We start from the raw sequence: 26669 nt of genomic DNA, 5'->3' as shown, positions 1-26669 counted from the left end.
ACATCAGTGCCATCGACCTGAAACTCCGAGCCCATCAACTGGTTCGCCACTTTTGCTCCCACGTAGGAAAGAAGGGACTCTCATCCAAAGTCTTCGGCTCCCAGTCACAAGGGATCAACCCATTCTCGATCTGAAGACGCTCATACATCTCCAGCGTGGGTTTAGCAACATGCTCCACATGCCGCGTCGCCTTATGTTCCATCAGATTCTCTTTGCCGTCGTTCAAGATCTTGAGCATCAGGGACGGTATAAACGGTTCATCTTCGAATTCTGTGATTGGCGTGAATAGAACTTTGAAATTAAAGACGACGGCGCCGGAAAGGGGAAGGCGACGTAGTGTTTGCCAGTCGGTTCGCAAAAATATGTCATCGGGCTTTAGTGACGGATTGGGTGCGCCGCGGTACTTGAGGCTGGCCTTGCTTGGATCGCCTGGTACATAGAGTGGTTGGCCTTGGGAGAGACCCCATGAACCTCTTTGTATGGGACTGGAGGTTGGCATCTTGCTGAAGAAACTGAGTGACTTTGTCAATACCAATCGTCAAGCCGAGACGTCAGGATACTCACCGATTCATACTGAAACCCATCTTTTCCTTGTATTCGGGAACTGGTCCGTGGATAACATCAAGGTCTTGATTCATCTTCCTCCCTAAGTTCCAGCCAATGGAGGAGCAAATGATGCCAGCTCTAAAGATATAACGACCCGTCTTTTCATCTCTCAGCATGATAGCAAAGTCCTCGGGCACATTGTCACGGATAATGTGGAGAGGTTCATGCTCCTTGAGGTCGTGCTTTGTCCCAAGAATATGGTTGACCAAAGTCGTGCCCACGAGTTGGAACTGATTCGGATAACGCGTGCATATGAATTGGATCACCATCTCCATCAGCTCTTTGCAGGCAAGCTCAGAGCCAGGTAAAGCCTGTATGACTTCCCTGCCATGTTTTGCGCAGACCTCTTGGCGCTGACGCATTCGCTCTCGGTATGTGCTTTCTAGTTCGATCCAGAAGTCGGGGTCCATCTTCTTAAAGGCTGTATAAAGAATTCGTCAGTTTAAGGCCACTTCGATCAGTACTAGCCATACCCATGGTTTGGTGGTACACCCATCTTAAAGGTCGGTAAGGCCGTGGGACGGCTTTATCGATATTGAAGTTTGGAAGAGGAGATGGCAGGGGAACGCCGGATAGCTTTGCATTGTCTGGGAAATCCCCCAAGGAAAAGACTTCCTTGACTGAGAAGCCGCTAAAGATGTAGCTTGAAGGGTTGGCAAGTCTGTAGTCCTTGCTCATCTCCAGGATACGCTTATTGTCGGATGTTAAATCTACCACCGCGGCATTGGGAAAGGCTGCAGCTCGCTGTGAAGGAGGGAAAACGTTCGTGTAGCCCAAACCCGAGGCACTCTTTTTCGTTGTTCCCGCCGTGAACCCATGGTGTCGTTGTTGAGAATAGTCAACATGACGCAGTTTGTCTCGTCGCAGCCGAACTTGAACGATGCCAAGAAGGACCAGGGCAACAGCTCCAAAAGCCAACAGGGCTAGGCCTGTATCAAGATGGAGGATGTCAACCTGAAAGCGCATGTTGAATATTGGCTAGATCAAAAAGAGGCTACACTTGGAGAAAACCTGGATATACAACACTCTGATTCAAGTAGGTAGATCCTTATGTGCATCGGATAATGAAGCATGATCCGATGATGAGTTGGGCTGCGGGGTGCATGTGTAGATAACACTTTGGAGTAAGCCGCTGTGTTTACGATAGGCTCGGGAGTTGAAGCCGATGCAGACCGTCGGAGCGATCTTAGCCATATCTGGTTAATTTTGGAGAGCAGAGGAATGCATTGCGATATCGCTAAGAAGATCCGAGATGTCTGAATAAAGTCGGGACGGCTCTTGAAAGAGAAAATTTGATAGGCTCGCATCACTTATCGGAACACCTTTTGTCCCTTTATTGTATGCAATGTCTCTCTTGCCGAATATTCTTTGTTGGAGTGATATCGATACATATACTGCCATACATTTCGAAGCCTTTGCCTCAGTATGAGACCCCCTTGTCGGGTTTAGCTGTAGCACTCGCAACGCTCAAGTGTCCCTTCACGACATCATCCAGAGAGGTGTGGTCAGTTGCGACACTGATCATGTCGAACCCTTGATCGGCAAAGACTTTGGCCTGCTGACCTCCTGAAGTATAGATGCCACACTTTTTGCCGTGTTTATGACTGGCTTTTAGAACCTTTGCAATTGCATCCCTCAATTGAGGTGCCATCTCGCTGCTAATAATGGGATGACCGATGTTGTTTCCTACGCATATTAGTTTCAATGAATGGCTCTGGGGGACTCGGGATGCTTACCGAGGTCAAAAGGGCCGATGAACAAGACATCAACACCGTCCACGGCCGCAATCTCGTCAACGGCCTCCAGAGCCTCCTTGGTCTCGATCTGAACAATGACTAACGTGGCATCGTTGGCCTGATGGAGATATTCGATAAAGGTTGGAGATGGGTTGAATCGCTGCTGAGCGTAGGGAGATCCGAAGCCTCGTCGACCCCGGGGTGGGAACTTGGCGGCTTTTACCACTTTCTTGACTTCTTCAACGGTTTCTATGAGAGGGATAAGGACCTGAAATCGTTAGGACGCGTGATAATGATGAGCTGTTCGTCTGCTTACGCCGTGGGCTCCACTGTCCAAGGCTCCTAGAGGCGGTCAGCTTTCTTGCTTATCATCTGAAGAGGAGCACTTACTCTTAATCATCCATCCTTCCATGCCTGGGGGTCTGACAATCGGAGATACGCCTGCGTCAGCGATGGCTGGAACTGCCTCGTGCATTGCCCCGTCTGCAGTCCTCGTTAGAAACCCCAGAAGCGGGAAGGACGAGGAAGTTCATACCATCAATATCTCCATGCTCACAATCGACTAGAACCCAGTCAACTCCAGTCCTTGCCAATACTCGAGAAACATTGGCTCCTCGTATCATCTGCCATGCTCCAAAAGACTGCCGTCCCTTGCTCAGGGCGGTCCAAAGTCGGTTTGCAGCCTGCATTGTTGACATTTTAAGATAAACACAATAGTTAAAAGAACTGAGATGGATGTAATCTTTTATATTTCGTGCAGGACGTGACTCATGGGGATTTAAGTAAGCACAAGCGGCCGGAGTTAGCATGACTCTCTCCGAGATGCGGAGCTTGGCACTTGAAGATCAAGCTACTTATGTTGTTTTTTTACGCCCTATGCAGGTGATAGCGTCACGGCCGGCCATCAGATCGGAAGCCTAGTCCGCTCCGTAGAGAACTCACTGCCGGCTATTCAGGAACTTGACCTATCGGATGAAATGCGCTTCAGTTGGAGAAGGGGTAGTCAAGTCCTCGAGCGCTTTCGCCATCACCATTCTCTTTAGGCTGATTACCTTGAGGTCAGCAAATCCGCATTGGCTGCGCATCATTTCTCGGAATCTGGCCTACTCCAAATTCCAGCTGACGCCGAACCCCAGCTTACTCCGAAATGCGCGTACAGTTGCGCGTCAACCAAAGCAGTGATAGGGCCATCATTGCATATTTGCTTAAAGAGTGAGCCCTATATCATCCCCAGCGATGCTTATTGCGCTGGTCACCAAGAGCTGGCAGTTATCAATGGACAGCTCATCTGCATGTCTAATCTCTCTACGAGGTCGCAACTCAACTCAGATAGATACTTCCACACTATTAATGGCTCCGGTAATGACATCGCTCATTATCGGCACAAATCCTTCAATCAGACAGAGCGGATCAAGGTCGCAGAGGAAGAGCAACCTCAAAAGATAACGAAATGTATACACGGCGGAGGAAATTTCTAAGATTTTATAAGGCGGCATTGCACAATGTAGCTAAGAAATGGGAGCCTGAGGCAGTCGAGATTCTGCCCAAGGACGGTTGGCAGGGCCCACTGAAGAGTCTCGGGGCGGGTTAAAATTGCAGTGAAACAAAGTCGCCGGTCAACCTGACAATAGCTTCAAACACCTAATGTAACCCATCAGAATGGGTCCTCGGATGGACTTTCCGCGTGGTGAGCAGCCAGAGCCATGATACTGTATCTTACGGATCCAAGCATTCTGATATTGACGAATTGGATTGAACGCGATCATCGAGACATAGGATTAATAAACCTCTGATTTGGTGGTGGCTGGTGGGATGTACATCAGAGAAAAGGGTAACTGGTGTTAGGCTAGCGATCCTCTTTTAACATCAACAACAAACAATGGATATTGGCGAGAGGATCAAGGTGTTTCATCGTGCATTTAAAGTAGAAGAATGGATGATATAAATTGGCTGGCGAGGCTTTGTCAGCGGGAGACTTGGAATTTGCTCCAGTTGAGGTTGTTTAGCCGTTATTACCAGGCAAAGTCTGACGGAAGAATTGCTTACGCCAAACTCTCTTTCTAATAATAGTTAGTCGGGCTCTGAACTCAGAGTTTGGATGGTGGCTTGGCGTCTTCATCATCACGTCTGCCTGCCTATGTTGTCATACCTGTGTTACTCTAGATACTCGCTCTTGAAGTTGCTATCTGGCTGTTTATGAGAAAAATCGACATTTTTGAGCATGTTCAGCGATCATGTCAAATCCGGATGGATCCGAACCTGCATACCCGGCCGAGAGATCCAGGGACTTGGTGCCCAACCCCAGGATCGCCTTGTGTTCTGGACCATGGATAAGACTATTCTAGAAACGTTTTAGACGCAAAGGCCCTCTTACGACGGTGTCGGACGGTGTAATTTTAAACCAAGTGCCGAGACAGGGGTGACGCAATTGGGCTCAATTTCACGGGCGACCGCGGAAAACGGTGATGACACTACTTTTCTGGTGACGACCTACCCAACAAGCACCTTTCAACACCACAAGGATATGCACCGGCAGTCACAATGTCGAGCTCCTCAGAGCTGCAGCGAGACCGAGAGGTTCAGGGCTATCTCCAGAGCTGGCAGGTAGCTCAGGGCTCGTCGCTCAAGGTCGCCCGCAACCTCGACAACATCGTGGCCTCGCCCCTCCCGCCGGGTGAGTTGCCAGGCCACAGTCCTCAGGCCTCGTCCGACAAGGCCCTCAGCGCCTTCGCTCAGCTGGCTGTTCTTCGAATGAATGCGCAGAACGCTCTTATATCGCTTATCGATGCCGATAACCAGATTGTCCTCGCAGAGGCGACGCGCAACCTGCGTCTGGGGGATTTGGACGGAGGAGCGAAGAATGACTTGTTTCGTACGTAGACTCTCCCCAGGATGGGCTGGCAGTTGTCTTTTGAGTTCTGCGAGTGATTCCGGCCCTTCCGCCTCATAGCAAGGCCCTGCAGTTACCAGCAGAGCAATATGCTGACCGGAATCCTATCAGTCGGAACCTCCATCTTGTCGCGCGGCCTGGGACCCTGTGAGCACTGTCTAACGGAGACCTGCACCGCCCGCGACCCCGACGGCGAGACGTACACGACTGCCGGCATGATTGTCCCCGATTGTCGACTCGATCCCCGCTTCCAATCGCGACCGTTTGTGCAGGCCGAAGGTGGTCTCAGATTCTACGCCGGAGTACCAATATTTTCAAGAAAAGGACACAAAATTGGCACCTACGCCGTGTGCAGTGACGAACCTCGCGATGGAGTATCGATCGATGATTTGCAATTTATACAGAATGTTGCTCAAGCTGTTATGGAGCACTTGGAATGGGCGCGCGACCGTGTCGATCGGTTCAAAGGAGAGCGGATTGTGCGTGGATTGGCCTGTTTTATCGAGGGCTGCTCTGGCGATGACCCGACCTGCGCCAAGGACGATCAAGCGACGGGATCTGTAGTTCGACCACCAGCGATATCCATCACGTCACCGAGACGGCCGCTTCTGAGGAGGATTTCTTCCACCAAGATTGATGCTGGATGTGCCTCGCCTGGAGGCCAGCAGAAACGAGACCGGCTTACAAGAATGTTTTTCAGGGCTGCGGACACGCTAAGGAGCTCGACGCTAGCTGATGGCGTTGTTCTCTTTGGTGCGACAGCTTCCAATGCCAGACAGAGGTGTAGTGGCAAGCCAAATGGCATTCTGTCAGACGAGGATGATCAATCTCCGCATATCACCTCTGGCTCTGACGGATTTGGCATCGATAGCTCTGATTCCGATACATCGCCAGCTGCCAGACCATGCAAGATCCTCTCGTACTCGCTTGCTGACGAGAAGGTACACGCTGAGATTGAGAAGGGTCCGGCTCTCTCTCTTGGCACTCTGGAAAAGTACTTTTCCCTGTTCCCCAAGGGAAAGACCTTTTCTTTTACCGACGAGGGCCTTGGAATCTCTTCGGACGATGATAGCGCAAGTGATCGAGAGCCGACGGCCGGCTCCGAAAACCCAGGCGAAAGAGGGAAACGACGAAGGGGGGCAAAAATGGACCACAAAGAGCTTCTCAAGAAGATACCTGGTGCGAAATCGGTCGTCTTCCTGCCTCTGTTCGACCACGTGGAAGACAAACTCGCTGGAGGCTGTTTTCTGTGGACTTCAGTCACTGGGCAGATGATGAATCTCGACCAGGATCTCTCATACCTTCGTGCTTTTGGCAACAGCGTTATGAGCGAGGTTGGAAGAATCAACACCCAGAAAAATGAGGCTGCAAAGACGACGTTTATTGCAAGCATGAGCCACGAGCTGCGAAGCCCACTCCACGGAATACTGGGCGCTGCCGAGTTTCTCAAAGATACCATCACGGATTCTTACCAAGCTGGTCTTGTCAACTCGGTCTTGACGTGCGGAAAGACCCTGCTGGACACATTGAACCATGTTTTGGATTACAGCAAGATCAACACTCTTGGCCGTTCACAGATGAGAAGAGGCAAGCACAGCAGACTCATCAGTCTTTCCTCCGGCTCGCTGGAGAGCTTGAACATGTCGGCTGCTGTGGACCTTTCTGTCTTGGTCGAGGAAGTGGTGAATGCCATTGCGACTGGCCACACTTTCAAGAAGATTCCGGGTATTTACTCACCGAGTGCAGAGGAACCCTCACTAGCTGATTCCCAAACTCTCAAGCATCTTCAACCTTCAGATGACAATAGCAGCCCGGTTTCCGTCTTGCTAGATATTTGTCCACGGACATCTTGGATGGTCAGCACTCAACCGGGTGCCCTCCGCAGAGTCATCATGAATCTGTTTGGCAATGCCCTAAAGTACACGTCTTCTGGATTCATTCTCGTCTCTCTTCGAGGCCAGGAGACGACAGACAAGTCCAAAATCGACGTTGTGATAAAAGTGATGGATACCGGTAAAGGCATGTCGGAAGAATTCCAGCAGAACCGTCTCTTCGTCCCATTCAGTCAGGAAGACTCATTCCAGCCCGGTACTGGACTGGGATTAAGCATCGTCAAGCAAATCGTCGACTCACTCAAGGGAACTCTCGAAGTGAAATCCCAGCAAAACAAGGGCACTGAAGTTGATGTTCGTCTTCGGCTCGTTCCGGCTCCTCCAAATTCATCACGAAACCAGGACGAGACGGTGCGTGGCATCGTTGACAAAACGAGAGGGCGAAGGTTGGTTCTCCTGGGCAGCGGTGAACACAATCTGTCTCCCTCCATGGCGCTACAAATCCGGATGCGAAACGAGACTCTCATCGAGACTTGCACCAGCTGGTTCGAAATGGAGGTTGTGAGAGAAGAGGATGCATATGTCGATGCCTCGAAAGCCGATATTTACCTGTTCTGCGAACCACCTTCCATCCAAACCTTGAAGGACCGCTTCCAGAGTCCAAACGGCATCCCCTATCAGAACAGAAAGACGCCAATCGTCATTGTCTGCGCAGGGGAAGAGGAAGCAGCTCAAATAGCGCGGACACAAACCAAGGCTTTGGCTGAACTATCCAAAATCATTGAAGTTGTCCCACAACCGTAAGTTGCCCTATGCAAATGATTAGAGTTGTAACTTACCTATCTTTAGATGTGGTCCACGCAAGTTAGCTCAAGTCTTCAAGCGTTGCTTGCAGAGAATTGAGGAGATTGCTGAGAGTGAAAGTTCACAACACGGTCTGCTCACACCACCTGAACAGTCACCAACAAGTGACAAAGTTGAGACAGTGGAAGCATTGCCAGCGGAATCACCCCCAGACGAAGAAGCAGCCCTTACTCCAGTACCCTCAGAAACCACCCTGCCATTGCCCTCTCCAACCCCTCTGGATCCAGAAACGCCTTTGTTGGCAGAAGATGGCGGTCAACTAGAGGAAACCGACCAGAAACAAGAGACAGAGTCAACCACGACACATGTCTTGCTCGTCGACGACAACAAAATCAACCTCCAACTCCTAGTAATGTTTATGAAGAAATGCAAATTCACCTACGAAGAAGCCGAAAACGGCCAAGAAGCACTCGACAAGTTTACCCAGCGAAACCTAAACTCGAAAAAACGCTTCGACTACATCCTCATGGACATTAGCATGCCCGTGATGAACGGTATAGAAGCCACAAAGAGGATACGGCAGGTGGAGCGAGAGAATCAGATACAGCCGACCACAGTCCTTGCTTTGACGGGGTTGGCTAGTGCTGATGCTAGGAGGGATGTTTTGTCTGCTGGTGTGGATGTTTTTCTGCCGAAGCCGGTGAGGTTTGCCGAGTTGAAGAAGTTGCTTACGGAAGGGTAGGAAAATTCAGGGGTTGGTGGCTTGGTTCTTTGGTGTATAGATATTGGAGTTGGATATTGGTATAGATTTCGGTTGGCGTGGTTGGGTTTGAATATCTCGGTCTTTTTGTCTTAAGCTTAGGCTTCTTGTCTGGAATAGATACTCTCCAACTCGCAGTAGTTCTCTCTAGGCCCAAAGAGTGGCTGGATTTCCCACTTTTCATACGCCATTGGTGGGCGAATTGACATGAGCGCGTTCACATGGGTTCGAAAGGGGCGGTCAGCATGGCTTTGTTTAATTGATGTTGGTGGAGGGAACTTGTTGACCGGAGTCCAGCCTCCTCTAGACCTAAGCTATAGACTTTTCTACGGTATAACCCACGTTCTATATTGTATGGTCTATCCACTCTAAAGAAACAGGCTGACGCAGTGAACATGTAGATGACAGCACCTGAGGCAATGGTGCTCAAGCAAGGATCTCAAGAAGGTTCAAAACATATCCCTGCCTTACAGTTTGGCATCCGCAGACGGGAGTGCCGGGTACAGAATTCCGTCCTGGTATGCTGTTGCCACATGCTTGCCTTCAGGGCTCCAGATGAGTGTAGACATAGCTGCCCTCCCTGCTTCGTACCGTGGCCAGGAATGCTCCAATATCCACCATCCATGTCCACGAAACATGGCATCTGCAGCGTTCACATGGACGTAAAACGAGTAGCTCAAGGTTGCTGCTCGCCCAAGGCCATATCCGTAGCCAAGTTGATTACCAAACATTATAAGTCCGTTTCGATCAGCTGCAAAAGCATGGCAGACAACATGAGCATCAATGTCATCTTCCGGTAAAGGAGAAAGAGGCCGATATAGGATTAGTTGTTTCTGCTCGCCACTTCCCCTGGTGGAGTTGTACTGCGTCATATCCACCTTGTGCATATCCAAGATTGGAAATGTCCCATGCCCAACGTCAGAGAATGCTCGACTGAAGACGTCTATGTCAATTTGTGGGCACGGCTCCCATTCTGTAGGAAGTTTTGAGGTGAGGATGGCATGGTAGCGTTCGCTTGGCGGGATACCCTGGGCTACTTCTGTTGTTGACGAGGGTCGACGAAAAGTGACAATGCTGGTTAAGCATGGGGCAGAAAGGGGCTTTTGACTGTCCTTGACGGAGAATGGGCCAGCCGGCTCAGCAGAGGGCTCAGCGGGCTGTCGGACATTAACAAGAAGAGTCGCGAATGACCGTCCGTGTTGGGTTTCAGACACCTCAAAGACGAAGGGGCGGTCGACAAGTCCGGGGCTTGTAAAGACAGCATGGATGGACTGTAGTAAGGCGAGTAAGCATGGAAACTCTCGGGAAGGTATCTAGGGCCCTTCCTCACATGTATCCCAAATGCACGATCTTTGTCTGAATTGGAATCGGCTCTTGATTCAATTGCACGAGCTGCTGCAAGAGGAGCTTGTGCATAAACCACTCCCCCAAAGGCAACTTTGGTGCCAGGTGGCCGAGGGATGCCACTGGCCTCCCATGGTATCGCATCACCTGTCGCCCAGGGTGGTTGACGATTCATGAAGCGAAGCATGACGCTCCCGGTACCAGACTCTCGGTTTGGGAGCCTCGTAAGTTCCATGGCTTGCTGAAAAGACAGCCGAGGGCATTTTTCTAGGGAGGCCATAGTGGGCGATGGAATGATGGTCAAGGGTGAGAGTGGACAGAGGTATTTGATCTGGTGCTTGTGAGAATAAATCACATTTCTATTTAGGCTTGTCTTGGGTGTGGATAGGCAACCTGACAAGCCTCGGCAACTCTTGTTAGTGCCGAACCCGCCGAGACCCCATCAGCCCTTGGTAATTCTAGGGACTGTCACACTCGTGTGGTAGAATGCCTGGATGAAAGCACTGGCTTGGCCCTTGACTTTATGAAGAAGAAGGCTCTTTCCTATCAAAAAGAATGAAAATCAAGCATATTAAATAGTCATATCCCACATATGTCACGTTCCAATCGACGCGCTCACTTGGGCAACACTCGGCTTCAACTCCATCTCGCGCAAAAGATTCTGCATAGAGCGCTTCTCAATACTATGTCCAAACTCTTCAAGCAGGTCCTTCATCTTGGTACTCGGATTCTCATTCGTGACAACGTCGTAGATGCGATCGCGCTGCTCCTCAGTGAGCTTCCTTGGCGCGCCCGCCCGTGGGAGGCTCGTGTTGTTCGGGCCGCGTTTAGCTGCGCGTAGACACGTCGTTTTTATCGTTGAGAGAGGTATTTGGGGTACAAGTGTGGATTTGTTTGTAGGTGCTGCCTGCTTGTTTTAAATCGCAAATGAGAGTCCGTTGGGCTGGTGATAGCTCTTTGCCGCGAGCCATGGTGACGCGCTGTGGTGGTCGAAAACTTGTTGCCCACCAAAAACTCTTCGGAATGATTCCGAATCCGCAGGTACAACACCTCACTCCAACCTTCAAGATAATATGGAAATAATGAACAAACTCTGTAATAATTCGCACCTAAAGTTTTGGTACACTGAGCTTGACGCATTTCACCTGCGTCCAATCATTCAACGCATCCTGTCCCATCTCCCTACCAAACCCGCTCTGCTTAACACCTCCAAATGGAGTATTCGCATGAATGCTTCCCCACGTGTTAATAGTGACGATGCCAACCTCGACCTGCTCTGATACACGGACAGCCCTCGCAATATCATTTGTAAAGATGGATGCCGCGAGTCCATAATCTGTTCCGTTTGCCAGGGCAATAACTTCCTCCTCCGTCTTGAACTTGGCGATGCTTGCAACTGGACCAAATACCTCTTGCTTGATGATGGTGGCATCGGGTGAGACATCCACAAAGGCCGTGTTGGGAATATAGTGTCCCTTGCCCGACAATTCCTTTTCGCCGCCGTGGAGAAGTTTCGTTCCCTCTTCCTTGGCCTTGGTGATGAATCCCAAGATGCGGTTCTTCTGCGCTTCGCTGATGACGGGTCCCTTGACCGTCTCTGCGAGGAGGGGATCTCCAGCCACTGCATCCTTAGTCCGCTTTGAGAACTCGGCGATGAACTTGTCGTAAATCTCCTCTTGTACGTAAATTCGGCTTCCAGCGACGCAGATTTGTCCATTGTGAACCGTGATTCCAGCTCCAGCCCACATGAGAGCGTTTTCAAAATCAGCGTCTTTGAAGATGATGGCAGGACCCTTTCCACCCAACTCGAGACTGACTCTCTTGAGGTTCGAACGCGCTGCACTGGCGAGAATTCCTCGTCCAACGCCTTCGCTGCCGGTAAATGAGATCTTTCTCACGTCGGCGTGATCAGCCAGTGCCTGACCGGCAACACTTCCAACACCGCAAAGGATGTTGATGACACCGGGAGGAAATCCAGCCTCGGTGACGAGCTGTGCCAGCTTCTGTCCGTAGAGAGGGGCAAGCTCTGGAGTCTTGATGACGAGGGTGTTTCCGGCCGCGATGGCTGGGCCAAGCTTCCAAAAGGTAATCATCCTGGTACGGTTAGCCTTCAATCACGAAATACCAACCGGGCTAACTCACAGAGGAGAGTTCCATGGCACAATAGCAGCGCAGACTCCAATAGGCTCACGACGCGTATAAGACAGTGACTGATCGTTCTCAATCGCCTGGCCGTCAAGCTTATCCGCCCAGCCGGCATAATACCGACAACACTCGACAGCCTGAGTAACACTCAGTCCCATGGACATGGTGTAGAGCATACCGGCATCAACAGCCTCAATTGACGCAAACTCCTCGGCATTCTGCTCAATGAGGTCACCTAGCTTGTTGAGAAGGGCTCTGCGCTTTGCTGGGCCTGTCAAACGCCATGTGTTCTTGAAGGCGGCCTTGGAAGAGGCCACGGCGCGGTCGACATCAGCAGCCTGGGCTGCTGAGAGGTTGGCGATGGTGTCGCCGGTGGAAGGATTTTCAATAGCGATTGTCTTGTTTTCAGCAGCGGGCGAGAACTTGTTGTCAATGAAGAGGCCAGTGGGGACTATTAAAGGTCAGCTTTCATGCACATGCCAAGTGCTGGTGTGAGCGTACGGGTGATCTTCCGGCCACCAGCGCCGGTGATGGTAGTTTCAGCCATATCGAAAGTAAATAAAAGTAAACTAGATAAGACGGATATTAGAATTGAGTATCCGATGGAGGGTCCGCTGTGAGTTTATATATTTCAACTCGGAAGTTGGCCGGAAAGATTCTAACGTGAGTCGGAACCCGGTTCGTACTACGTGGTACACCTCCTTAGTTCAATCCTTTGGTAGTATTATGACGTTAACCTTGTCTAATTTAATGCGCAAAATACAGATACGTTCCAAATGTCAGCTTACCGTCAAAGCTCACAGAGGTACTAGCTACCTCAATCCACAACGATAACCACGTCAAAGGAGGCTCAAGAGCGGCTCATACCACGATCACCCCCACGGACATGACCTTATCTCATGCGCATAAGAACAAAATCAATAATAGGGTGCTTATCTCCGAGGTTCAGGAGAAAGAGGGGTCGGTTTGGGTGGGGTTCTTGACTTCAAACGAGGTCAAAGTGTTGAAGTCGTTCCGGGTCGGAAATATCGGAATCGTCGCCTAGCGGCTCATCCCGTCTGAGTCACCAGCAGCCCCAGCTAGCTTCCTTAAAAGTAGAAAGAATTTGCGATGTCTCGCTCTACTAAGATCTTCAGCTTGATAATCTATTATTGCTAATACATTATCGAGCCTCAATGCTGGCCCCAGTTCCTAATTCTGCCTGAAAACCCTGTCGTTGCTTATGACTTTAGTACACCCACAATATACGTCAACCATCCTTCTAGCTAACTCAAAAAGCGCACATTGTAATTCATAGGATCACATAACATCCACTTTATGATTCTACTCGGCTGTAGTGTCATATAATGTAATCAACTTGGCCATGGTGTCAGCAGTGACCTGGACAGACAATATATGCAACACTAAAGATGCCCAGTACCTCGGAGTGGGCATCTCACGTCTTGCAACATAGATCGAGATCGAGTTCCTGCAGGCGCAGTTCCCAGGATTAGGGGGCCAATGGTTACAGCAAGCACAGGTCTGATCAACCACCTGATCTTACGTGACACTCTTACACGTTCACCTTTCACTGTAGGAACCCTGGCCTGCTTACCCCGAGACCAGAGGCGCTCAAGGCTGAAAAGGGCAGCCTGAGAGAGTGGAGACATTCGCCGGACTGGGAGAATAGAGAGCATTCCTGGAAGAATTTGCAAACGTAAAAAAGATCATGCTTCGTGATGCTGTGTTATGGAAGCTGTGTTGGTCACTTACCCATAAGGGATAGCGGCTTAAGGAAAAAGTTGCCTAGTTGGTGTGTTATGCCGCCGGCTGAGGTGTTTGTTGCCGAAAACAGAAGGGTTTGGCTATGTTATCTGCACGAGGTTTTCCCCTTGCAGATAAATTTTCCTTCTCTTCCCTCAATCTTGCGGCTCACTTAACCAATGAAGGACCGGGCTATAACTATAATAAAGAACAGATTGTCAACACATCATAGCATCATGTCCCGATGCTAAAACAGTGGCCTTTGTTTTTGTGAACCTTCTGCTGCTGGCAGAAGAGTCATAACTAGCCGCATAGTCATGAAAGGTTAAGCCTCTCATGGGTCATTTTAACTACTCCAACCTCCGTGCGAAGAAACAAAAGAATTATCCCTTTCTAACTTCTCAAGACCGCAGTCTTTGAGCAAAATGTCTGCCAACACAACACCTACGAGAACTACAATCCATCGGTCGTATGACCCTAGTTTTAATATGAAATCTGCCAATTGCTTTAAGTAAGGCATGGGGGCATAGAGAAGAGGGCGCCCATATGACTTGTATTCCAGGTAACTTGGTAGTAGCATGAACTAATGCGGGGGTTGCTGTGTAATTAAACTCGAGAAAATGGATGGAACGGTAAAGAATAAAAGGCTAGGGGAATGGCTTCTATTTCATGTTCAAGAGAGGCGACTAAATAAAGTATCCATGTGGTCGTCCTCGGGCTTTCAGGCCCGCTCGACCCCGAGCCTCTGGGATAGCATCCTAAGTTAACACATTCAGACTGGACGGTGGGTTTCTACACCCGTACCAAAGTTTGCTTGGTCAAATGCAGGCCATAGTCTCATTATGACATGGCACTTTTCAACCCTTCTACAGTACATTGAGTGCCCTTATCAATACTCCTATAATGCAACTGCCCGACTTCAGTGTACAACTGTCGCAGTGCTGTTTCCAAGGGGGTGAGCTCTGCTGAGTCCGATCAGCTCTTTCCTAGTCGCTTCCTTCCAGACTCATAGTGGCCTGTTTCTGATCTCAATCAAAGACCGGACTCATGATTCAATGTTCCAGAGACTTCAGACCTGCTTTGGTGGTGGCATAGGTCCTCTTGGAACCGCCAGCATGAGACAGGCAATCACTGATATCCGGCCACCACTGGTGCGCCTTGGAGACGTCAGCTACCTTGCCATTCCTCACGTCGGCGTCAGTCTTCGCTCCCCAAGGCCCCCGTGATCACCTCTGACATTTCACTCAACTCCAGCTCGAGCTTCAAAGCTGCGGACCCAAGGCCCTGCCTTGCACTGCACCTGACTTGCTTCCTGGCGAGCACAAGCCTGTGATCGTCGTCCCTGTTGATCAGGAATCTTCTCAGAAAACACTTCTCGACTGGATCGACTCGTTTCATCCTCCCAAGGACGACCTGTTCTCGCAGAGTTTCTTAACAGATACAGTTATAGTGCAGGGCAATGCTCAAAGATTTTCAACGCGTTCGAGACACATGGCTAACTCTCAGTCCAAATCCTGTCACTGGCTCTTGGGCACCAAGTCAAGTTCTACTGGTGTCGAACCCGGTGCGCAATATTCCCAGTGACCCCTATTTCCTAGGCCCGGGCCTTCAACTTTATCAAGCATGGCGGCTGTACCCAGACACACAAGGCAGCTTTGTCACGTCCCTTTTCCCTTCCTGGGAAGGGTCACATGAGTTCTACCCCCTTGATGTCCGCTTGGGTGGGATTTGGCCCGCAGTCGCCGTGCCAAGTCGACTGTACAGCAAGAGAACCCCATCAAAGCCCCTTGCTGGACTGCGGTTCAGCATTAAAGACAATTTCAGACTGTCGGATATAATGACAACGCAATCCAATCGTGCCTGGTGCGAGTTGTACGATGGAAACCTGAGAACGAAACTGCCGCCTACGTCAAGACGTTCATCGATCTTGGTGCCGTTTTTGTAGGTAAAACAATCATGTGCTCTTTTGCCTCTTCAGAGGAAGCAACGGACCAATGGATCGACTTCCACGCTCCGTTCAACCCTCGAGGTGATGGCTACCAGAGCCCGTCTGGAAGTACCACAGGGGGGGCAACAGGCCTTGCCGCATACGATTGGCTGGACTATTCCATTGGAACAGACAGTAGGCGACTTCTCCCTGAATTTACAACCCATAACTGACCTTGCCTTTAGCTATTGGAAGCATCCGATGGCCTGCAGCGTGGTGTGGACTTTTCGGTCTCCGTATGACGTGGAAACAAGGCTCGCTGGAGGGTGTGTACGCAGCTTGCAGGTCTGCATTTGTAGCCTTCCCCCGCCACTTCGAGCATATTACTTACTCCTTGCAAGGTTCATGGATACAATCGGATTGCTTTCCAGAAGCATTGATGGGATGCAGTCACTCGTGAAGGGGACGATATCCAGCGCTGGAGCAAAGGATGACGACAAACTCGTTCGTGCCCTACCTACGGCTATCGACGGGTGTGACAGCTGCAGCTAACAATGCATTAGTTGCCCACGGAAATACTTTACCCGCAAGACTTTTTCCCAATGGCTGATTCAGAGCAACAAGCGTTGGTTGATCGCTTTGTCGGTGACTTGGAAGCCTATTTAGGCATCAAGGCGACAAAGATGAGCATCGCCGATCGATGGCGCCAATGTCCTCCAGATGAAGCGAATGGAAAGTCTATAGAGGAGTTCCTAGAGAAGGTTCTAACTAGCCTGCTTCATGACACTCTCCGCTACAACAAAACAACTAGCATAACTTAGGTTGCTTACAACCCGTTTTACTACGACGGATACCACGAGTTCGACGACTTCCGGAAGGAGTACGAGGACAAGTTTGGTAAACCAGTCTACGTGGGCCCTTACATGCGGTGGAAATGGTTTGTTTATTCTTGAATGCCCTAGACAAGGACGCTTGCTTACTCTCTACAGGGACCGAGGCTCTGAAGTGACTGAAGAGATGAAGGGCAAATCTCTGAACGACGTTGGGGTTTATCGCCGCTGGTTTCAAGCAAACATCCTTCGCGCTACTCAGAGTGGTGGTACATCGGCCATCATACTCATTCCTTGCGGCAATAGTGTGCCCAAGTATCGTGACGATCCAAACAAGTAGGTCCCTCGCCCTCATTCTGTTTCCGGGTGAGGAGGCTAAGTTCTGCACAGTTCCCCAGGGCCGGTCGGTGCGTTCACCTGGAACTACATCGCTCCTGTCCAAGGCCTACCTACCACAGCTGGTTAGCCCGAGTGAGTCCCATCCGATATACACTCTTATTGTGTAGCCAGGCTAATTCGTGGGGTGTTTCACAAGTTGGACACATTCCTTATGAATCTAGAGTGAGCAGGCGTGTCGAGCAACTTCCGGTTGTGGGCACAATCATCGGCGCTCCAGGTCAGTCCTGAAAGTGTATCTGTTTGAGGGAGAAAACTGACGCGGTTCACCTAGGCAGCGACTTGTTGCTTGTCGACGTAGTGAAGAATGCTCTTGAGCGAGCTGGTCGACCAACAAGAGTTCTCACAGGGCGCAACATGTTTGCGGATCCTAAGCTCTAGCTGGGAAGTGGAGTGAACCCTCTCGGTTTAGGACTCCTTGTATGGCATGAAAAGACCCCGTTTTGCAAACGGGTTATCTTTTAGCAAGCGACGTTCGCAGACTCTACTCCTATTCATTCCTCAACCTCTGGTCGCATGAGACTCTTAGTTCTACAAGGCGGCGTAGCTTTAGCACCCAAGATTGTAGCTTCACGTGACTTCACAATGAAGGTTTTCTGTAATCTAAGTGGCTGGTGTTTGTCTGTTGTCCGGGTCCGGGTTTGGGTCGCGAGGCCATCTTGTCAAGTAGCCTGGTGCCTCCAACCCCTTGCTTTCCATAACTCTCTATAAGTAGCTTCTTAAACTCCAAAAACCGTACCAGCTTCAGGAGAAGCACGTCCACACCCGCAGATCAACCCAGTCAGAACGTAGCCTCCCGCAGCAGTTAAATGTTCTTTGTATCGATGTCGACTGAGCTCTTAGCACCCAGGTGGTCGTCATGTCTACTGTCTGGGTGGTAGAGCCTCCAGAATCTGTCCGGCGCAGTCTCCAAACCCAATGAGGCCATCCTCATTCGTACCTGACCACCCTCGAATGATAACAGTATCGCCATCCTCGAGGAACTTGCGTTCTTCACCATCTGTGCCAATTCGCAGAGGTGACTTGCCTCCACGGGTCTGCTCAAGGAAACTACCTTGTGTGCCATCCTCAGTGCCGGATATAGTGCCGGACGCGAGAAAGTCGCCAGGTCGTAGGTTGCACCCTGTGATGGTGTGGTGTGCAATCATCTGAGGCCACGACCAAAGGAGGTTTGTGGATGATGTTCGAGTAATGACTGCTTCAGTGCCTTTAGGAGCTGTTTGTGTGATCAGACTCGTGTTCTTCCATAGTTGGAGGTATGACTTACTCTTGAGAGTCACTTCGAGGTGAATATCAACAACATTATCCTCTCGCTTCTCGCGGAGATATTCCGCAACTTCAACATCATTGGACAGACCCTTTGACTTGAAAGGATCCAACGCGTCTGCAAGGACGACCCAAGGGCTGATGGTGGTTCCCAGGTTCTTCGAGTTGAAAGGTCCAAGAGGAACGTACTCCCAAGCTTGCACATCGCGGGCACTCCAGTCATTGACAAGAACATAGCCAAAGATGTAGTTCTCTGCCTCATTGACTGGGATAGGTTCACCAAGGGTATTTCCTTGGCAGATAAACATGCCGAGCTCCAGCTCAATGTCTAACCGAGAAGAAGGTCGGAACACGGGTGTCTTGTCTCCAGGAGCTGCGAGGACTTGACCCCAGGGTCGACGTAGTGGCGTTCCTGAGACTACTACAGAGCTAGCTCGGCCATGGTAGCCGACAGGGAGATGGTTGTAGTTCGGATTCAAGGCATTGGCAGCCCCTCGAAAGAGAACGCCAACGTTGAAGGCATGGTTTCGGCCAGCGTAAAAGTCGGTATAATCGCCAATTGCCATGGGGAGGTGCATCTGAGCTTCAGAAAGCACGACTATGGCGCTCTGTTTCAAAGACTCATTGTCCTTGAGGACGCCGGGGAACGGTGTATCAGCCTCAAAGACCTGTCTCAGATACTGCCTGACTGTTCGATGCACAGGCCTGCCGAGTGCTGCAAATGAGTTGAGAGTGGGCTCCCTAAAAACGGAGATTTTGTCTTTGGGAAAGTCCTGAAGCTTGTCAAAGCCTCCTTTTTCGGCGAAAAGTGTGAGGTCGAGGGCATTATCACCGATGGCGACAGCTGGACGAGGGGATGGGTTGGTCTTGGTGGAGATGATACCAAATGGGAGATTAGCGAGGGAGAAGTGTGAGCCTCGGGGGATTGTGAGCCACGACATTTTGAAGCCTTTTCTGAACATTGATTCCCTAGAAAATAAGCATTGCAGGAGCAAGTCTTGTATATAAATCTATCCTGATTGTTAATCACAAAATCGAGAGCCATCGCCGGCAGTTGGAGGTCGGAATCGGCTTTGATCGGGGCTGCAATGATTCCGCGATTTCCGCCCGAGAATATGCGCCTTCTACCGAACTTGAGAGTTCCGCGTCAACAATAGAACATGAATCCTCTTTTTGTATTTGTAATGCTTGCTATTATCCAAGAGACGTCTTTCACTTGGTTTACATGTATCAATGCCAAAGTAAAATGTCTCATTTCGCTTCATCGAACCCTCTCGACTTGATCCAGTGCTTTGCTCACAGTCTTGGCTCCCTGCAGCATCCATCCGCTGACTGTGAACCTAGGTCCTTATCCGAAGGCACGTCAATAGCAGGGTTCTTTGTGAAAAAGTCCGAAGGCGTAAGAGAAACCTGAAGAATCTCGACGGGCCTACGTAAATTTTTGTCAGTACTTATCAAATATCTCAATAACCTCAACTGGAAACTCACATTACTGGCCAATCCTCAACACGCGGGTTATGCGTGAGACCGAAGCAGCTCCAGAGGACAACATCCTCATTGAGGACATTATCGTTTCGCGCTGCGGCATCGGTGACGCCTCCTGTCTCATTCTTGCCCAAGTGGGTATACCGTCCGGCTGCGTATAGCTCTTCATCCTTGTACTTAGTGACCCAAAGGTGATGTTGTGTAAAGAGGGCTCGCTTTGCCTGCACGCTGCGGGGGTCTGCGAGAAGCTTCTGCGTAGCTGGGGTAACCAGCTTATAGCCTACAGGCCTGCCAGATATTGGGTTGATCTTTTCCGTATTCTGGACCTTAAAAACGCGATTATTGAGAGGTTCGACATCGAAGCCGCCGGACTTGGCGATAGGTGTCTTGCGAACTTCGTATAGGTTGCCGTAGGGGTTGGTTTTCGGATCCATGGCCACAGGCAAGCTCTCCTCTTGCACCACAGTGTTGTTGCTCCCATCAATGGCCGGATCAATGCGTACGCAAAAGACGTGCTGGTGATTCTGAGCCAAAACGCCAGGGTTGACCACGTTTCCCCAGGGTGCCGTCTTCCCAAGGTCCAAGTTGACCACCGAGACGATTCCTGTCGCTCTGGCCTCGACAACGATGCCGGCTGCTTGATCGAGCTTAAAGTTGAAGACGTACTCGTAGTTGGCGAGCGTGATGATGAACTGAACGACGAGCTCACGACGACGCGTGACTACGGCTCGGCCGGTGCGCCAGTTGGTGTGCTTCCAGTTGATGCCGTTGTCTTGTTCGTGGAGGCAGATGACGTTCTTGGTGGCAGTTGCGTTGCCTTCGTTGTCGACGAGCACACCGTCGAAATACTACTTAAGTTAGCTTGTATGGTAATTAGCGATACATAAACTGACCTTGATAACGCCGAGACAGTCACATCCAAGAGTCAGATTGTTGACCGCGTTGCCCAGACCTCCATCACCGAAATCGAAAGCCTGCTTCCGATGATATGGGGTCCGAGGGTCAGCGTATGGGACGGTCTATGAAGTTAGTGACGTTAACGCATGATCCTGGCTCCTCACCGTGTTGAGACGTACCATTTCACTGACGGCCAGACGATACAACACACTTCGACCCTCGTACCGAAGATCGTGAAGAACAGCACCCTCTCGAGGGTTAAACGTGACCCGAAACTGCCACTTTTGCCAGCGCACGAGGTTGTCGTCAACCCTGAAGCTGGGCCCATACGGCTGCACAATGGTAAGAGGCTTGAGATCTTGTCTCGTACCGTCGGGAAGAAGTTCGGGGACGTATTCTGCAGTGTCGCAGTGATCGATGATGCCTCCAAAGTTGGTCCGACCAGTTAGAGGGTCATCTCCTCCACCAGTAGCGGGCATGTCGATACGGATGATTTCTCCTTTGTTGTAGTTAATGATTGGAATAATGGGTAGAGGATAAGCGTAGAAGTTGGAATCTGGGTTACCGCTCCTCTTATCCTGGGCAAAGAGGAGGGCTTGGAAGACGCGTTCATCGTCATCGCCTGGATCCGGGGCACCGTATGGCCAGGGCTCGACGACGACTTCAAAGCTGTCTGGGAGGCGTAGCTCGTCGATCTTTTCTTTGACGGCTGGTGAGGTCTCAACGCACTTGATTACCTTGTCAAACTCCCACCTACAATGGTCATCAACGATTTGGTTTCTTCCTTGTGTAGGGAATGCTTACATGGCCAGACTGGGCTTGCTCTTGGGATCAATGACCTTTTGGTCGACAATCTCGGCCTTGGTCAAGTCGACAATTGTTTCATGATACTGCGGGATTCGTGTGTTGCTAATGACATCGTACCAAGCCTGTGCCAGTCTTGGCGGACGTGGCGACTCAGCGGTAAGCTTCCCAGAGTGTTCAAGCTCTAGATAGGCCTCGACATCGACTTTCGGGGGCTCGAGAAGAAAGATGACTCGAAAATTCAGGACGGTGCCTGGATGAGAGCGACGAACCACAATGCGGGCTGTTGTGGTTTCGCTGATGCTCAGCTGCGAGAGGGGATGCGGGGTGGACATGGTGGATCACGAACTTGGAGGTGATAAGGATCAGAGATGATGAGCGGGGTGAATGGTTCGTTAAATAGGGAGATGAGATGAGATTGGCTATCAGTGAGTAATACGGAGAAAAAGAAAGGCCTGCCGCAAAAGCCTTGGCTGAAGGATGGAGGCTTGCATCAATAAGAATGAATAGTAGACCAGTCACACCTATCACAAGATGTGATATGCACACACGGCACAGCTCGGCGCTAACCTCGGCAACTAGAATGTGCCGATCCGATCGCCGGTGGTCTTTGGCGAATGCAACCTTGGGCAGGTTAAAGAGAGTAGTTTACCTCGACTTCAGCCCAGTGTAGTGTGCTACAGGTCTTGTTCGAGTCTGTAACAGTGGCTTTTTCAGTTATATTGTGTGCTGTTTTTAGCTGTCATACGTTCTTCATGTCGCTGAATCAGTGCGAGGTAGGGAGATTAGACCAAGATGAAATGTCTTGTTAATGACCACCTGAAGCCATATCAGGCTCTGATTGACTCTTGAAGGCGTTGGCAGCATCTATTTTTGGAGCCGTTGAAGAAGTGGCTGGCGTTGTCAAATGTTTAAGGTACATCTTGAGGTACAACATGAGGTGGCCCGTGCTGAAGCTGACGTCAAATTCCCCACGAGGGACAACGCACAACATGGAGCTCAGCTCAGCTCATTCTGGCTGCCTCACAAACACCAACAACGGGAGCTATCTACCCTTGCCCTGTTAAGGTTTACCCTACCTAAACTACATCCTCTTACAGCTCTATTCCCTCTACAACCGCAATCATGTCTTCCCACGGCGTCCCAGAAGTCCTTATGAAAAAGGTGGACGAGTACGTCGACTCCCTTGGCCCCCAGATCCAGCCCCGCATCACCCAAGAGCTTGAGATATTTCAGCAAAAGACCATCGATAGCCTCGAGGACCAGGTCGTCGACGCCTTCCGCTCACTCTTTAACAAGGACGGCAAGCGCTCCGAGGGAAACTCGAGGGACCTGCGCGAAGATGCGCCCGACTCGTACGGCGGACAGTCGTTGCCTTTTGCCGACGAGATTGCCAAGCTGACCCGCAGCTTCACCAAGATTACTGACGAGGCTGGCGATGATTTGAGGGATATTTTTGACATTACTGAGGGCGCCTCTCGTGGTGGTCAGGGTGAGACGCGTTCTCGTGGAGGAGGAGGTGACAACGACTTCTCATCAGCTCGAGGTTTCCTCTCGGCCGCCATCAATGTCGTTCAAGACAAACTCGACGACAATGGCAGAGGATCAGGAGGACCCAAGTTTGAGCTGGACGGCCTCCTTGGCATTCTCAGCGACACTGTAAAGGATGCCGCCCGCAACCCAGAAGAGAAGGCCCGCATGATCAGTCCCGAGATCAAGGAGCATGTCGGCGAGAAGCTTCGAGAACAACACGCCCCCATCGCCGAGCAATTCACCCGTATCGCTTTGGAACACATCAAGAAGTGGCTGCGCGGCAACACGAGCACGCGGGATCTCGGTGATGGTGTCAAGGGCGAGATTGAGGACCAGGTCAAGGATCTCGTCAAGGGACTAGGGGGTCTGTTTGGAAGCAAGAAGCATTCCGACGAGGGGGCCTCAAGAGGTTTCGGTGATAGAGACCGTGATCGCGATGGTGATGACAAAGAAGGTGGCAGTGGCTTCTCCAAGGTCATCAGCGACAAGCTCAGCACTGGTCTCGCCAGAGTCCACAGAGAAGTCCGTCTCGAGTTCCGCAAGATCCTCGGTGGCAACCCCTTCGACTCGCAGCTCGACCGCGACGCCCAACCCAACGCTGACCGTGGTTTCGGTGATGACATCAAGTCCAAGCTGGTCAACAAAATCCGTGGTTTGGTGCGCAAAGTGCAGGAGACTCTGCGGGAGAGCATTCTGGGTGTCGTCAATGGAGGACATCGCAAGTTTGAGCGCGAGAGTTGGGTTTTCGTGCAGAAGATGGTGGAGCAAAAGGTGCAGAAGTACCTGCCCAACGTCAAGATCTCGGTGCCGGATGACATTGGTAACGAGGGTGTCAGTGTGGGTGCCCCGACGTCAGGCGCGCACCTTGGTGGTGCCAATAACCCTGTGCCCTCTTCACAGGGAGGCCGTCCTCCTTCTCAGGAGCAGCATGGAGGACAGGGACATGGATATAATCCTCCACAGCATCAACAGCAGCAGGACTACCGACCTGATTATCACCAGCAATCCCAGGAGTATCGACCTCCGCAGCATCAGCAGTCCCAGGAGTACCAACCCCCACAGCATCAGGGATACCAGCAGCAAGAATATCGACCAGATCAGTACCAGCAACATCAGCAGTACAACCCTCAGCAGTACCAGCAGAGTCAGAACCAGGGCCACCAGAATCAGGACTACCAGAACCAAGGTTACCAGCAGAACCAGGGTTATCATCAGGGCGGGGGATATGGACAAAACCCTCAGTACTGAAGGACTGAGCAATGACCGCGATGTCTAACACCGGCTATGGGACTCGGCCAATGGTATCAAGCTACTGCCTGAAGTTTCAAGTTCAGAGCCACTATCCAGAAAAGAGACTGATAGGTAGACATGAAAATGATGATGATTGATGATGTGCGACATAACCGCCGCAATGTTTAGTGTTCTGGGCATCCAGGGTGTTGGGCCAACCCATAATCTTCAAAGATAACAACACATTTTGGTTCATTCTTTAGTCTATATCTATTCTCCAAATCATCCTCCTCGGGCCAGTGGCAAAGCTAAAGCTTGACGCGTGGCTTAAATTGGGTAAATGTAAAAGGGGTTCTCCAAGTCAGTCAGATCCAGCAGCGCAATCTCAACCTTTTTGCGAATCACATTTCCACTCTCATCCAGCTGCTCAACCTCTCCAAACTCGTGTGCCAACCTCTCCTCCTCGGTCAGACTAGCCGCCCAAGCCTTGCGCTGGGCATTCCTCTTCTTCAAGATGAACTGGATGATATACAGGATCACGGGTGTGCCGACCCAGCTGACGACGATCTGTGCAACCCAGGCGCCATAGTAGCGCGGTGCGTCCTTAGGAACCCAGATCTGAGGAGAAATGAGGTTTGCTACACTGTAGCCGAGCATGAACATGACGTTACGGGTGAGCTTCTTGGTGTAGCCGGCTGCGGACGAGGTAGCCCAGCCGAGAGCGATGATGTAGGTGTTTCCGTAGGTATGGCCAGCGAGAAGAAGACAGGCCAGCATGCCTAGCTTCTCATCCCAGTCAATGGCTACCATGCCAATACCACCGGCGATGGCTGGGATACACCAGACAAGTCCATGGAGAGCGAGGTTTGACGGCCACCACTTGAGAGCCCAAGTACCAGCAAGGCACACGAGAATACCGAAACCACCACCTGCAGCGGCGACCAGAGTCGAGCCCAAGCTTGTCACGCCGAGAGCTTTTGTGATGAGGTTCTGCTGTCCGTAGGTCAAGTTGTTGGACATCATGAGCGTAAATGCCTGCAGACAGAAAAGCCACGAGACAGGATCTCGGAGCGTCTCTCGGAATTGTGCCTTTTTGAATTGCTTCTGCTCGATGGAGCTCTGACTCGACTCGTGCACTCGCTTGATAGTGTGGACCTTTTCCTCAAGGTTGAGGAACCTCGCTTCAGCCGGGTTGTTTGGGTACCAGAACCAGACCGCCACCGAGAGCAGGACTGAGAGGCTGCCTGTGATGATCATGAAGAGCTTCCAGGGGAGCACGCTGCTGTGGGTCCAGAGGAGGCCGTATGAGATAAAGGCGGCGCAGACTGGTGCAGCTGCTGCAGTCGCCCAGAGGAAGGGCTGGAGGAATGACTGTTCGTGACGGTTGAAGAACATGCCGATGGTCATCTCCATGGCGGGGACGACGACGGATTCACTGGCCCCAAGTGCCAAGCGGAGGACGACAAGACCAGCGTATTTTGTGGCTACGCAGTGCAGCAGGACGGTGGCTCCCCACATGAAGATGAGACCAGCAACGAACTTTCCCAGGGGGAGACGCTGCATGGCGTAGTGGCCGGGCCATTGTGCAGCAAGATAACCTGAGAGTGATGAGTTGGTGTTGGATAAGAGTGGTTCAGGGTTTACATACCAACATAGAAAAAGGTACCAAGGTTATTGTACTGAGCCTTGTTGATACCAGTCTCCTCAAACAATCCCAAAATAGCAGCATAGCCAAGAGTCGATTTGTCAATCTATCTCGCATTAGCCAAGACCCGATAGTCAAACTCAAATCCCGACTTACAAAGAGCAACAAGTTGATAGCTGACAGCAACCCCATGACATACCAGTACAACTTGCGTCGTAGCTTCTTCTCCTTTTCAGGAGTCAAGGGTCCGAACTCGTCTCCATGTTCTTCGACGATGCGGAGAGTCGCATCGGCAAACTTTTCAGAGACGACGGCTGTTTCGCCGGATTGCTCTTGGCTGCTGACCTTGGATAGGTCCTTGGACTCGTCCACGCCCATTTTAAAAGTGTATTCAAGGGAAAACGAGGTATGAAGTGTGTTGGATGAAGAAGAGCCTCATCGCTGCGAAACGTCTTGGCTTTATTACAGATGTTCAACATGGATGTGAGCCCACGATCACACCAGAATAGCTCCATAGTTTCGCACGCAACAAACGGTTCTACTCGCCTCCCGCGAGTTATTTCCACTCTCGAACTGCTCTATGTGATATGGGCTCCTCATCGCGACAGCGAGTGGACCTCTTGCGTGATCGGGCCCATGCAACAAGCACCCGCTTATCTCTCAAGGGGTTTGGGCCCTTTAGAGTTTCGCAGGGTTTAGCTGCCGTACAAGCCGCGGGCTCTGGCCGGTCTCGAACTTTTTTAATTGGGCTACGCGAAATCTCTCGTATGCAAGCCCTTCCCGTCGCGTGTTTGAG

General features: G+C 50.9%; 10 protein-coding genes across 10 annotated transcripts; 3 read left to right on the top strand and 7 right to left on the bottom strand.

Annotated features, from left to right (window-relative positions):
* Positions 1–34: 34 nt before the first annotated feature.
* Positions 35–1572, bottom strand: NECHADRAFT_47799 (uncharacterized protein; the record flags this gene model as incomplete). The annotated part of the gene is made up of 3 exons (XM_003048333.1): positions 35–512; positions 565–1027; positions 1080–1572. The coding sequence occupies 3 exons, from the start codon at positions 1570–1572 to the stop codon at positions 35–37; spliced, it is 1434 nt and encodes a 477-aa protein (XP_003048379.1).
* A 454-nt stretch (positions 1573–2026) lies between these two features.
* NECHADRAFT_47695 (uncharacterized protein) lies at positions 2027–3040 on the bottom strand (the record flags this gene model as incomplete). The annotated part of the gene is made up of 5 exons (XM_003048332.1): positions 2027–2292; positions 2343–2610; positions 2659–2684; positions 2733–2825; positions 2878–3040. 5 exons carry the CDS (start codon positions 3038–3040, stop codon positions 2027–2029), a joined length of 816 nt encoding a protein of 271 aa, XP_003048378.1.
* Positions 3041–4883: 1843 nt separating this feature from the next.
* On the top strand, positions 4884–8977 carry NECHADRAFT_105157 (uncharacterized protein; the record flags this gene model as incomplete). The annotated part of the gene is made up of 4 exons (XM_003048521.1): positions 4884–5214; positions 5344–7864; positions 7914–8103; positions 8194–8977. 4 exons carry the CDS (start codon positions 4884–4886, stop codon positions 8608–8610), a joined length of 3459 nt encoding a protein of 1152 aa, XP_003048567.1. The 3' UTR covers positions 8611–8977.
* A 118-nt stretch (positions 8978–9095) lies between these two features.
* NECHADRAFT_95805 (uncharacterized protein) lies at positions 9096–10252 on the bottom strand (the record flags this gene model as incomplete). The annotated part of the gene is made up of 2 exons (XM_003048331.1): positions 9096–9899; positions 9959–10252. The coding sequence occupies 2 exons, from the start codon at positions 10250–10252 to the stop codon at positions 9096–9098; spliced, it is 1098 nt and encodes a 365-aa protein (XP_003048377.1).
* Positions 10253–11081: 829 nt separating this feature from the next.
* Positions 11082–12664, bottom strand: NECHADRAFT_47412 (uncharacterized protein; the record flags this gene model as incomplete). The annotated part of the gene is made up of 3 exons (XM_003048330.1): positions 11082–12066; positions 12115–12568; positions 12619–12664. 3 exons carry the CDS (start codon positions 12662–12664, stop codon positions 11082–11084), a joined length of 1485 nt encoding a protein of 494 aa, XP_003048376.1.
* A 2038-nt stretch (positions 12665–14702) lies between these two features.
* NECHADRAFT_84135 (uncharacterized protein) lies at positions 14703–17394 on the top strand (the record flags this gene model as incomplete). The annotated part of the gene is made up of 11 exons (XM_003048520.1): positions 14703–14815; positions 14873–15056; positions 15115–15424; positions 15459–15801; positions 16033–16113; positions 16189–16291; positions 16351–16548; positions 16609–16724; positions 16777–16953; positions 17124–17233; positions 17288–17394. 11 exons carry the CDS (start codon positions 14703–14705, stop codon positions 17392–17394), a joined length of 1842 nt encoding a protein of 613 aa, XP_003048566.1.
* A 482-nt stretch (positions 17395–17876) lies between these two features.
* On the bottom strand, positions 17877–19220 carry NECHADRAFT_47784 (uncharacterized protein; the record flags this gene model as incomplete). The annotated part of the gene is made up of 2 exons (XM_003048329.1): positions 17877–18229; positions 18281–19220. The coding sequence occupies 2 exons, from the start codon at positions 19218–19220 to the stop codon at positions 17877–17879; spliced, it is 1293 nt and encodes a 430-aa protein (XP_003048375.1).
* Positions 19221–19436: 216 nt separating this feature from the next.
* NECHADRAFT_63123 (uncharacterized protein) lies at positions 19437–21939 on the bottom strand. Its single transcript, XM_003048328.1, has 5 exons — positions 21466–21939; positions 20841–21414; positions 20658–20783; positions 19768–20612; positions 19437–19708 (listed from the first exon to the last, which is right to left on the bottom strand). Exons 1-5 carry the CDS (start codon positions 21798–21800, stop codon positions 19576–19578), a joined length of 2013 nt encoding a protein of 670 aa, XP_003048374.1. The 5' UTR covers positions 21801–21939; the 3' UTR covers positions 19437–19575.
* A 560-nt stretch (positions 21940–22499) lies between these two features.
* NECHADRAFT_71387 (uncharacterized protein) lies at positions 22500–24395 on the top strand. The gene has a single exon (XM_003048519.1). The coding sequence runs from the start codon at positions 22591–22593 to the stop codon at positions 24244–24246; it is 1656 nt and encodes a 551-aa protein (XP_003048565.1). The 5' UTR covers positions 22500–22590; the 3' UTR covers positions 24247–24395.
* A 160-nt stretch (positions 24396–24555) lies between these two features.
* On the bottom strand, positions 24556–26251 carry NECHADRAFT_47326 (uncharacterized protein; the record flags this gene model as incomplete). Its single annotated transcript, XM_003048327.1, has 3 exons — positions 24556–25826; positions 25877–25979; positions 26030–26251. The coding sequence occupies 3 exons, from the start codon at positions 26249–26251 to the stop codon at positions 24556–24558; spliced, it is 1596 nt and encodes a 531-aa protein (XP_003048373.1).
* Positions 26252–26669: the final 418 nt, after the last annotated feature.

This window comes from Fusarium vanettenii (assembly GCF_000151355.1).
Source record: "Fusarium vanettenii 77-13-4 chromosome 8 genomic scaffold NECHAsca_11_chr8_3_0, whole genome shotgun sequence".
NCBI lineage: Eukaryota > Fungi > Ascomycota > Sordariomycetes > Hypocreales > Nectriaceae > Fusarium > Fusarium vanettenii.
The sequence above is the reverse complement of the archived record's forward strand: the minus strand, read 5'-3'. Positions and strand labels throughout refer to the sequence as shown.